Source organism: Myxocyprinus asiaticus, chromosome 11, assembly GCF_019703515.2.
Source record: "Myxocyprinus asiaticus isolate MX2 ecotype Aquarium Trade chromosome 11, UBuf_Myxa_2, whole genome shotgun sequence".
NCBI lineage: Eukaryota > Metazoa > Chordata > Actinopteri > Cypriniformes > Catostomidae > Myxocyprinus > Myxocyprinus asiaticus.
The window spans coordinates 15,799,745-15,812,398 of NC_059354.1; the positions used below are offsets into that span (position 1 = coordinate 15,799,745).

The 12,654-nt window shown below is 36.8% G+C and overlaps 1 protein-coding gene across 1 annotated transcript; it reads right to left on the reverse strand.

Moving 5' to 3' along the window:
- Positions 1 to 2,593: 2,593 nt before the first annotated feature.
- LOC127448604 (transmembrane protein 182-like) lies at positions 2,594 to 10,284 on the reverse strand. Its single transcript, XM_051711273.1, has 5 exons — positions 9,887 to 10,284; positions 8,085 to 8,193; positions 6,781 to 6,882; positions 5,991 to 6,128; positions 2,594 to 5,839 (listed from the first exon to the last, which is right to left on the reverse strand). Exons 1-5 carry the CDS (start codon positions 10,028 to 10,030, stop codon positions 5,613 to 5,615), a joined length of 720 nt encoding a protein of 239 aa, XP_051567233.1. The 5' UTR covers positions 10,031 to 10,284; the 3' UTR covers positions 2,594 to 5,612.
- Positions 10,285 to 12,654: the final 2,370 nt, after the last annotated feature.

Below are 12,654 nucleotides of genomic sequence, written 5' to 3' on the forward strand. Positions count from 1 at the left end.
CAGTAATGTCCTGACTATACTTTGTGATCAGCTGAATGCCACTTTGGTGAATTAAAGTACAAATTTCCTTCCAAAACAGCAAAATCTGTACATTATTCCAAACTTTTGGCAGCCTATATATATATTCATTTATTTGCTGTTTTGAAATAAATTTTTTCCTTTATATTTACCTTTTATTTTTTCATAAAAATGGGGATTGGGTAGTAAGAGGTGATGACATAAAAAATATTTTGAACCAATAAATTTTATTTACACAGCAATTTTCTGTGTACACAATTTAAACTGATGTCCCTGTTTTATTAATGTTACAGGTGTGGTTGGTTTGAACAACATCATTATTTGTTCTTGACACTAATTTACAGTTTAGGGATACTTAGATTTTTAAACTACTTCAATTCGTACCAGATAAATATGGGAGTATTGCATCAAAGTTTGAGACGCATAAAGCAAAAAACAGAGTTGGCGACTCCCGAGTCTCACCCTACACTGAGAGCGTAGGTCATTGTCTCTTGGTCTAACCTGAGGTCGTGTCCTGTAAATATTCTAGGGCTCCCAATTGTCCTAGCCGGCCCGCATGAGAGTCTTGTTGAAGATCATAATATTTCGTTCATTGCTATGAACATGCTCATTATCAACACACAATAATCTGGCCTAATCATGTGGAACTGCACAACAATCACCAGGGACTATGGAACTAATAACACTCTCAACCAGACTTGCACATGCAATCGCACATATACAGTGCCTGCATTTAATGACACTGCAAAGAGAGTATTCCTGTCAATATTCTCCTCAGATATTTCCTTTTGATTTGCCAGGCCATATTTCCATGACTTTTTATGTGCCCTCAAACTGATTGATTCTCACCCCAGTCTCACAGTCACACACAAATATGCAATGTATGTGTAATGCTCTGCTAGGTTCCTCTTCAAAACGCTTCTCTAAAAACACAAACATGGAAGCAGCAAAGTATGTAAACTGCACATTATTGTGTTGTCCACAAGGCACAAAACATGTATGCCGAGTTATCTTGTCTTTCAACACATTCAGAACATTAATTCCCACATCTGTGTTACATCCCACAGAGAGTATATTGAAAACTATATTAATTGATTAGGTACCTGCATCAATCTCTTATACCATTAATAGACACATCTGATCTATCATATTTAGAACAGAAGCTGTCACTAAGGTACAGTACATGATTAAGATGATACATGTACATTTGTGGAAATGCTTATATTGTGTTCACCCATGTAGTGTTATAGTACTCTTTTGGTATCTGTAATAGACTGTTTAAAAGTGAAAGATCCTGAGGCATGTGGAAATGCATTTATTAGAAGTACCAAATGAGGCTTTTGCATCAGCACGTCATGCACAACCTGGCACCAGGGGACCAAAGCACTGTAAATAGATTCCTTCAAGTTTACATGAATCCTGCAGAATTCTGTGATTTGTCTGATCCATCAACTTTACATTCAGTTTTAATTGTACATCACTTTAAACCTTCATATTATTGCGTGGCGTTATGACTGTGCCTTGATTTCTCTCGCAAGAGTGACCTCTAGTGACTGAAATGGAGATGGAGATGACCATGTTTGAACAATAACCATTTAAGAAAAATACTTTTTATACAGGAGGATGAATGTCACCACTGACTCTCTGCTGATGTAAATTGTCAGATATTAGAATGGAATCACTTATGACATGTAAGGTTATTTAGGGTCCATTTCACAAGGCACTGGGTGAGACAAGGGAATTAGCACAAGGTTACACACATTTATTCTCAGGAAACAAGGGCCAAACTGGTTTATCAAAGTGGCACTAAATCCTTACCATCTGTTGCTTACACATTAATTTTACATACCTACAGTACTCACAGGTCAGTGTATGAGCAGCTCTCAGTTTGGTTCTCATTTGTAATATGATCCACAAGCTTTAAATAACACACTGTTCAGCATTGTAGGCAATGTACAACTGGCTCTAGTGAAACTCAATACAGACACAGACATACTGACAGAAGACTGACAGTAAAACATATACAAACATGCAGAAATAGATCCACAAACTTGTAGTGAGTCCTACTGAAGACTTTCTGAAAAACATTGGTCTGTTAGTGAGAATTTAGTGCCCACAGACATTTTAAAAATATTTGTACTGATATGCATGCTCATATTTACAGTTTTTAACATTGCCTCGAACAGTCCTAAATTTAGTCATAGAGAGTGTATAAAACACACAGATGTCACCTACCCTATAGATTAATCATATCTCCCTGCATTTCTGATGTAGGCCTATATGGATGCACCTGCCAGTGTCTCATCTCCAGGCTGTCTCAGATGTAGGAAGGCATTTTCACCTCTTGGCCTGTCTGAAATTTGCATTTACATTTGGCCTACCTCTTTCTATACCTTAGAGCAAAAAGTGAGCTTGTAAACTTTGGCTGATGATCAGCATGGATTACTAAATAAAGGCTGACACAGCATGCATCAGTTTTTCAGTATACAGTAGTTATAATATGTACAGAGACAAAAACAGTTTTTTTTTTTTTTTTTTTAAATGAAAGGTTTAATTAATCTTTTGTAATCTCAAATGTCAATTTTACACAACAGTGATATTATATTATTTACAAATGGTGAATCTCTCAAAAACATGTCTGGGCTACATTACACCATAATCAGAAGAAGATTATTTTGCATATGCATTGTGAATTTATTTTCATGACACTTAAACCCATTTAAGCCCCCCAAATTCTCATGACCAAAATGCAACCAGACTTTTCACTTTTGAGTCAATTTACCAATGCCATTGTAGAAATTCACTATTCACAGTCAGCCACGCTTTATTTAATCCATGAGTGAGTGTCCAATAACGGGAGGGTTTCTGTGATTAAGTGAGTAGTATTTGGCCAGTCATGCGATGTTAACATGGCAGCCCCCATGAGGGGACCCTCTTCATGTAGATTTACACAGACTTCATCTCATGTGAGTGGTTATGATTTTATACATATTTTTTAAAATTACAATTAATTTCTAAAGGAGCACAACTTTTTAATGGGGAAAATATTACGGAGTATACCTTTAAATAAAATATCATTATTATTTTACTATTTATTATTTCATAATTTTTGCATTTCACAATGCAAAATAAGGGTCCTAAAATAGGTTTCATTGTCTTTAAGTAAGGCATATTTTCTTATTTCTATTAATTTTGAGGTGGAATGTTACCCTGTTTAAGACATATTTCATGAGATTCACCCAAACCTGTGCTGTATCAACAAACTGTGCAAACAAAACGTAAATGTTTCAGGTTATCTGGATATTTCAATCTACAATGATTAAGTCGAACTATGTAGATCAAATAAAAACTGTGAAAAAAAAGACTTTAGTCTATAAATGAACTATCAAAACTTTTTTCAAAATTTTTTGAAGAGAATGAGTACGAGTACTGATACTTCCTTGTCGATACACATGCCGTATACTGTTTCTTTGTTTTATTTTCAAATTCAACAACAGTTTATTTAAATTTGATCAAAATGGTTTCTAAATAAATACATTAATTACAACTTTAATCAAATGAAAATAGAACACTTTTACTTTCAACATAATATTGTATTATTTTTTATTAAATTATATGATTTTATACAGAACCTCACAGCAATATCATATAGTTATTATTGATTTATTAGTAGTAGTAGTAGTAGTAGTAGTAGTAGTAGCAGTATTACACTGAATATTATCAGGGTTTGAAATTAACTTTTTGGCTCACCGGCCACTGTGGCTAGTCGTTTTCCAGGGTCACTAGCCACTCAGCTTTTTCAATAGCCAAAATCCCCCACCTCGCAAAAAGTGATCAAGGTAACTGGAGACTGTAACTGCATGCATTTGTTTGGACATTTTATTTAAACAAGAATGATGTGAGTTCAGCAGGACACAGGCCTAATGGTTTAAGTAACCTATAAAATATCCAAAGGCAAACACCAGTTAGAACAGATAGAACATGAGGAAAATTTGTCAATAATTTTCCATAATTCATGGAAGTTTCAACCCCTTCAAATTGCACTTGCCTATGAAAGTTTACTATTATTCTACATTGTTTAACAGTGGCATTTGTCATGACAAAGCCATTGGGCAGGACCAAGGGTGGCTTCACATTACTGTGGTTAGGTTAATATTGACAGTCTTTTCTAAAAAAAAAAATAAACTGTAGTGTTTGTTATGAAAAAGCTAATAGCCTAAAACCTTTAGAAATGTTTAATTACAACTTTCACAGTTGAAGCCAAATAAAAATAAAGTCTAATAGATGTTGTTGCGATGGCAGTTGTCACTTTTGTGGACTTTTCAGACAGTCCCTTATCAAACCCGCGACAGTATTAGGACGTATCAGCAATATGCGTGGGTTTTTTAGATGCATTAGGCAACATTTACAAAGAGGTTAAATTACGATCTTGAACAATTTCACCGTGACGCCATCTGACCAGCTTAAAATACGGGACAAATACTTTTCATCTTTAAAAACGGGACGATCCTATATTTTAAGGGACGGGTGGCAACATTGGCTGTTTCAGAGCTTTGGCGATCTTATCTCTAGAGTGCGCTGGTGTGCGCTGCGGTGGTGCACACAAAAGCACGCTTCATTCCCCCTGTACAGATGTGCGTGAAAGTTATGAGAGGAATACCATTACATTTCCTTCGGCAGCAGCTCCAAGTCGCCCGACATTCACAGAATTTTCAATGCAGGAAAAACCCTGAAAAACTTCACCTGCCAAAGTGGCTAGTAAGAGAGTTACCCATCACGGCCGGGTTGGCGGGTGTTAATTTCAAACACTGAATATTACATAGCTATACAGCAGTGATGTATTTCTGTGGTTTTCTGTGTCTGAACAGCCGGCTTCACACATTCACTTTGAAGTGTTCAGCACATACAAACTATATATTTATCTCATTAAATCACAGCCTTTGTGGTTTAACAATCACACTAGGACATGTGGTTTTAATTTGTGAGCTTAATGTTTACGCAATGACATCCGTACATCAGATGGTAAAGTTTTTTTGGATCAGAGCATTTTAGGAACATGAGTACAACTACAAAAGCGCAATATCAGACCTGATTCCGATACCAGTATCGGTATCAGGACATCCCTAATCAAAACACAAAGGGGTAAACATGTAAGTTATATTTAACAAAGTTCAAGCAAGCACAATGAAGTCTACCTTTAGCACATGTTCCATTTTGTTTTGTTTTTAATCCAGGCATTATATAAAAGGCAGCAGTTCATAATAGACATATTTGTAATGCTATGTGCAGTATTACACTCACACAAAGACTCACGCATACATAAGGTGATCCCAAACCATCCATGATCCATGTTTTCAGTACTGCTCACAGTACACAGAATGGCAACATACTGAAGCAAGATGTGCAGAATTCGAAGGCAAATTCAAATCAAACTATAATATCTTAACCCCAACCTGTGATAAAGCTAATGCAACTTCAGGGTTTAAAGATCATAAACTGCAAAGGGGCCAAACCTGTTTTCTTTCAACGCCAGACATGTATTTTGAAGATAAAATTAATTCCTCTGTTTTCAATTACAAATGTCATCATTGGATTCAGAGGTAATTATGTTGGACTGTACGACCAATCACAAGGAAGAGAAGACCAGACAGTAGACAGAAGAACACACCCACAGGAGCAAACATGAAAGAGAGGCCATAACTCCAATTGAGCTCAAAGTCTGAGCACCTATTTGACTTTTGATAATCCACATACAAGCTCATTACATCCAAAATCTCTACCCAAATAACATACATCACAGTTGCAACAAGAAGGAAAAAACCTGTAGAAAAGAGACAGCATAGAGAGTTGGAGAAATGAGAGACAGAGGGTAAAGAACATTAAATGTTTAATAATCTTTAACACAACTGTTAGAGGTTGAAAGAAATAAGCTTTAATGATAGAAATATCACTCAATGTGATCATTAACTTGCCAGAAATGAGGTAGAGGGCACCCCCTGTTTTATAAAGGCAATGACGAGCAAATGGAGCAGCACAAATGTTAATGAAACCTCCCAAAACCACAGCGGCCACACCCATCAACACTGAGACACTCCAGAAGCCTCTGTAGACTAAATAATAAAAAGATTTTTGTTAACACATGCTACATGGGAAGCTGTTCACAGTTAAGAGTAGCTAATTCAGTGATGTTCAGTGATTAGCTTAGAGGCTATCTCTAGCAAATACCGTGACACTTATTTGGAACATAAAAACTGTTCGCAACCCACTTTACTTACGTAGTCTGTCATATTTCCAAGGGATGTAAGATATTCAACTTGTAAAAAATTTAAGGTGTGACTTGGACTTGATTGGATCGTGAAATGTGAGCATTCCATGACAGAATGGAGCGAGGTGTGGGGTGAAAAAGTCGAACAAAGATTTGTGACGTCAGCCAAAAAAAGAAAGTTGTTTCAGAGGCAGGGCATGTTATTACATTTTGATAAAAGATTATGAAGACAGACTTCTTTTTAAAGTGTGCCCCAATTAATTGTTTAGACCAATAAATTAGGCCAATCAGTTAGACCAGGAATGTGCATTATGAAAGTAAAAAGGGTGAATTTTAATTCCATTTTTACTCTTAAGCATCTAATCATACATTCATCAATCCTAAAATCATAAAAACACTGCCAGACAGTGATCTAAATCCACAGTAATTCAACTATGAAACAATCAACATGCAATATATTATCAATAAAAAGTCCATAAATAAGAAAAAGGTCTTACTTATGGCGGACGTATAGCTGGTGGTGTTGTAGGTCTCTTCAGGGATTGGAAAGGGAAGAAGATACGCAGGTGTGCATACCTTTACATGCATACCTTCCTTTTCTAAAGATAGAACAAAGAGAACTGACATATATTAGTATGGGAGTTTTTAATCAATGTTTTAATTAAGATTAAAAAGTGTTTGTTTGTGTTGTGTTAGATACTTCATGTGCTACTGCCTGAACCTTGGATTTAGGTTGGACCTCACTGAACCTCATCGAAATGACCTGCCAGTTGAACTGTGGTACACCATGCTGATCTCAGCCTGCATCACCTTAGTCTAATAATGGACTACACTCTTAAAATGGAATTCATACAGTAGACCATCAATTAATTGCCAACAAAAGCTGACATCAGCCAACTAACAAAGGAAAATGCATCTATGTGAACTTCTGCAGTTAATCCAGGATGGACTTCAAAGACATTACCATTAATCTTACAGTTCATACAAAATCTTGTTGTTTAAACACTGGCCCTTAACACTAACATAATTTACTAATTTATTAACTTAATTTACTTTTAAACCATGACTTGCACTACACATAAGTAACTACTATTGGCATTATATTCATGTTATTTAGCCTGGGGGGAACTGGCACACACAGTGAGCCTGGTTTCTCCTAAGGTTTTTTTCTCCATTAACCAACATCTTATGGAGTTTTGTGCTCCTTGCCACAGTCGCCTTCAGCTTGCTCACTGGGGTTCTAAATAAAATTATGATTTAATTATTTACCTAATTATGTATTTTTAGACACAATTTACAATCACATTTTTATCAAACTGCACAATAAGGACTCTAAGACTTTAAATATATTACCGTTTCATTTCCTGTTAATGTATGATTTTCTGTAAAGCTGCTTTGAAATGATGTGTGTTGTGAAAAGTACTATACAAATAAAAATGACTTGACTTGACATTTGCCATTGCATATTAAAGTCATTTGCCAATAGAAGTAGCTTGAACACTTATTCGCTCTCTCTATACATCATCTTCTTTGGGGCAACAGGTCAGAGGCCTTTGACTGATGGATATTTGGAGCAAAGTCTCACCCAGAGCTTCAAAAGAGGGCCAAATACCACAATCCTCACACTTTCTAATATGAAATAACTCACTCACAATTTTATAAAGTGGTGACCTAACTCTTTTAGATCCTTCTCGGTTGTAGAGTTCATACCTAAAGGCCTTTTTTATTATCTTGGAATACCACAAATGACCCCTCTGAAACTCATGTGTCACCATATATAAAATATAACAATCTCTCTTACCTAACCAAAACTTCCACAGGTTGTTGTCCTTCATTTCGTCATTAAAGGTACAGCGCCTCATGAATCCTTCATGGGAAAAGGTAATGTTCTTAACCAAAACATCATTTTGCTGTGAGGGAGCAGAGAGCAAATGTCAGAGAGAAATGGGCAACTATTGCGGAACCAGTGATGGTAAGAAATTTTTGAGGACAGCTTGAGGACACTGTGCAGGTTGTAATCTGTGGGTGTGAGCGTGCTGTTAATGTGTTTAGCTGCAGAATACAAAGAAAGGGATGTTAAGGACATAATATACTGTTATGGATTGCAAAGGTGGTTTGGGTATTGGAAAAGTAAAAATATTTGTCTCAATACAGTAGAGAGAGAAGCATGGACTATATCTTGACTAGATTATGGTGGTAATTTCATTTGAATTTTGTTTACCAGAGCAGTGTTGTAGCATAACAAAGGAGACAAGCAACTACTAAATAATCGTTCAGATTTCAGCATTATCATGCAGGAAATCGACATTCTGTTTCCGAATGTCCCTGTACCCTGAAATCGATGCCATTCTGATGAATTACTGACAAGTACTATCTCCCATCAGACATTTTTGCATCAATTCAAATAGGTTTACATTTTCCTAAGGTGCTACTGATAGCGTGTTGCTCCAAGACAAAGGTTCTGAAGTAACTGCATTCTCATAATTATGAGCTCAATTCAGAGGTTGCATTTTCGCTTTTAAATTTTGATTTCACTGACTGTTAGGTTTAGGATTGGAGTTTGGGTTAGGATGTAGGGTAAATACAGTTTGTATTTCTGTTGATTGTATTTCATAATTTACAACTAAATATACAATACTTTTGATGCCACTGTGTATAGTTCACCTTAACAACACTTCCAACTTCAGCCTCTGGGGGCAGTGGTTCGAACTTCACTAAGCATAGACCGATTTCAGCAGCAGAACTTTCAACCTCCTAGTTGTGCTTTTCACCTTGAAGCTTGCATAAAGACTTCCTTTCAAAAACAGCTTAGACCACCATGCAATTCCCATGCTGATCCATGCTGGTTATTGTTGGATTGGTGCTGGTCTAGCAGGTGGACCAGCATTTGCTGTTCACCAAAAAAACTTAGCTAGTGAGGTAGCTTAACCCACATGATCTTTCTGGTGATACTGGATGACCAAGGAAGTCTTGCTGGTTAAGCTTGTTATAATATAAAGTCTAAGCCTGTTGGGAATACCACCATCCAAAACACAACATGCTGGTCTTTTGGTGGTGTTGAACTTCCAAGCACAACCTGTGTGTGCTGGTTATCACCTTGACATAAACTTTCCCTTTAATCAGACAGTTTTCCTCTGCCTCTCTGCATGTCCACGCGTGGATGTATCTCAGTAACAACTCAATGTTCTTGTATGCCCCTTCCAACTCTGTGAGGGAAAACTTTATTCATGTGTGACTTTTATGAATAGACATTGCAGTGAGATTCCAGCCTCATTGTTCAGTATTAAGTGTGGTATCACACTGCAGCATGTGATAGTTTACAGCAACTCAAAGATTGTAAATAGTGACTTACAAGGATGTCATATAAGAATAGATTGCTTTTAGTAAATTGAAGATTCAATAAAGTCCAAAATAGATATAGCTACAGTATATAGTTCTGAAGAGAACAATTTCATATTTTTAAATACCATCACCCACTAGATCTAGTCTTTAGATAATGTCCCAGAGCTAATCATATCAATGAAATACTTGTGAAAGTATAAATGCTTCTTACAGCTGGTCCTATAACAGCAATTTATCTTTCCCCTAAAAGCCTCCACCCACCTTCAAAGTACCCGGTCCATCTGAAAGTGGCTTGCAGGCCTCTGACGCCAAGAGCCAATAGTTCGTTTTAAATGACAAGAGAATGAACAGAGTTGCCAAGGCACCAAAAAGCACAGCAAAAAATTGTGCCACATGTAACTTCATGATGACAATCTAAGAGTGGAACTTTTCTCAACTGTTGATGTTTGTTTCAAATAGTCTCTCCTTTCACAGGTGCTGAAATTATATAACTCCCCGCAATCTGCGTGAAAAATAAAATCTCTGCTTCCGTCCTCTTAGTCCAGTTATGCTCAGAAATGTTTATAAATTATGTGGATGTCTATTTGAGGATTCTTCCTTGCTACACTGTCTATGTGTATGTGCGTGTGTCAATGTCCTCTCCTCTACCCAGAGCAGTAGTGTCAGGGCAAGACCTGGCTTTGGATGGGGAGTGGACTTCATGTAAACACACTCTACGGAAGAGCTGCCCATTGGGCTATTTTGGTCTGTTGAGTGAAGGTGCCTGCTGCCTCTCTCAGAGGAGTGGCTTAAGAATGGGAAAGGATTTCAGGAGGGGGACATAAGGACCAAAATATCCCCTTATCCCCCCACAGGAGGACAATCAGCTGAGAACGGAATAAAAAGGAAGGAAGACACCGGAGCCCGGCATTCCTAACTATGTAGGAAGTCATGAACTTGAAGTTGAATACAGGTTAATAAGCATTTAGACATAACATATGGATTTCTTATTTTGGCTTTTTTATTGTAGTCTGTTATAAGAATTTAGCTTCCACTTGCATCAAAGCTATTGACTGAAATACATGGCCATGATATATGACCTTAATATGAACATTATTATAAAATGATAGTCTATACTGTATACTGGATGTGGGCGTTTATGTACAAATTTCCAATTCCACTACTTGTTTGTGACACATTTTAAAGTAAAGGTGCAAACACGAAGCAGAGAACATGGTTTTTCACCACAATCCAATTTAATATATGTATCCATCAACATACAGTGTGTGATATGTAGGAATTCATATATATGAATGTCATATTTGTGTATATAGGAAAAACAATTTACATATATGAAAACGACCATTTAATTGTTATGGTTTTACATATATTTTTTTTATGTTCATGTATGATTTGTTTTTTCAACTTTCACTTACACACACACACACACACACACACACACAGTACTGACATTTAGATTTCTGTATGGGGTCAATACCTGGGAAAAGGAAAATATCATCTCATTATATGTTAAGTGGGGCATTTTACACTGATCAGAAAAACCAGGGACCATTTATCACTGTGCTGTGAATGAATGCTGGGGCCACTGAAGAGGGCACAGGGCATCAATAGCATACTGCTTTACTTAAGAGTCCAAGGTCCTTTGAACTGTGTAAAATGAAGGGATATTTAGGGATTAGGATTAAAGGAGAAATATTATACAAGCTATAAATAAAAATAATTGCAGCAGATGTCCATTGATGATTTCAAGTGTTGGAAGCCTTGGGTGGTGTTGTAACTTTAGCCAATATAGTCACTATCCCTAATGACTGTCAGTGTCATGTCTGCACAGTGGAGCAGGAGCAGAGTTCCATGTGCAGCTAATTGTATCTGTGCACACTTCAACCTGCTATAATATAGAGAAACAACATGCTTTTCATCCACACAGAAAGACAACATTTGTGTCCCTTTACTTCTGATTTGGACTTATTATCTTAAATTAAGTTATAATATGTTTTAGTATGGTCAAAAGCATTCCTTTAGCACAGGATGTTAGGTCTACTTGTGTTGGTCCATGTGAGTGTGTTATGCAAATGTTTGCTGTATCAGATTTACTGGGATGGTGGAGTGTTTTGGCTTCCCCAATTCCATATCCAAGACTTGAGAGGATTTGTAAACACATTTCCAGATGGCAGTTTCACTCTAAAATTACAGTGATACAAGCTTGTGTTGAATGCAATTCATGCTTACCTGACACCATAACATGAGAGTAGCGACAACCATTACAGACTTTATTGCCCAGAAAACTGTGAGGTCTATACATCAAGGCATTGTAAGGTTATGTGAGACATATAAATAGCAGGTAATATAGAGGGAGTTCTCAAAGGCATGGCATCCATCCTTGCTTGATCACCCACAACTCAAGTGACCCAACATAACTTATTACAGGCTGGTGAATATTGGGAAATGTTTGCCAGTAGATGGAGCTCAAGTTATAGGCTAAAGTAGTTCACAGTGTGGAAATGACCACAACCACGGAGTTGCATTATACAAAGTACAATACTTTAGAAATACAATATGCAATAGCCAACAGTAGTGTTGGCTATTAACTACAGGATGATATTTGTAAGTAGAATTTAGAATACTACAGAATAGTACATGTACTATAGTGATTAGGCCCAATGTTCTCCATCCTCCATGAGTGGGAGAGAAAAAAGATTTTAAGTCAAATTTACACTCAGTGACCACTTTATTAGGAATACTCCTACTTATTCATGCGATTCTAATCAGCCATTCATGCAGCAGCAGTGCAATGCATAAAATCATTCAGATACAGGTCAGGAGCTTCATTTAATGTTCACGTCAACCATCAGAATGGGGAAAAATATGTGATCTCAGTGATTCAGACCGTGGCATGATTGTTGGTGCCAGACAGGCTGGTTTGAATATTTCTGTAACTGCTGATATCCTGGGATTTTCACACACAACTCTCTCTAGTTTACTCAGAATGGTGGAATAAACATCCAAACATCCATTTCCGTCGACCGTTC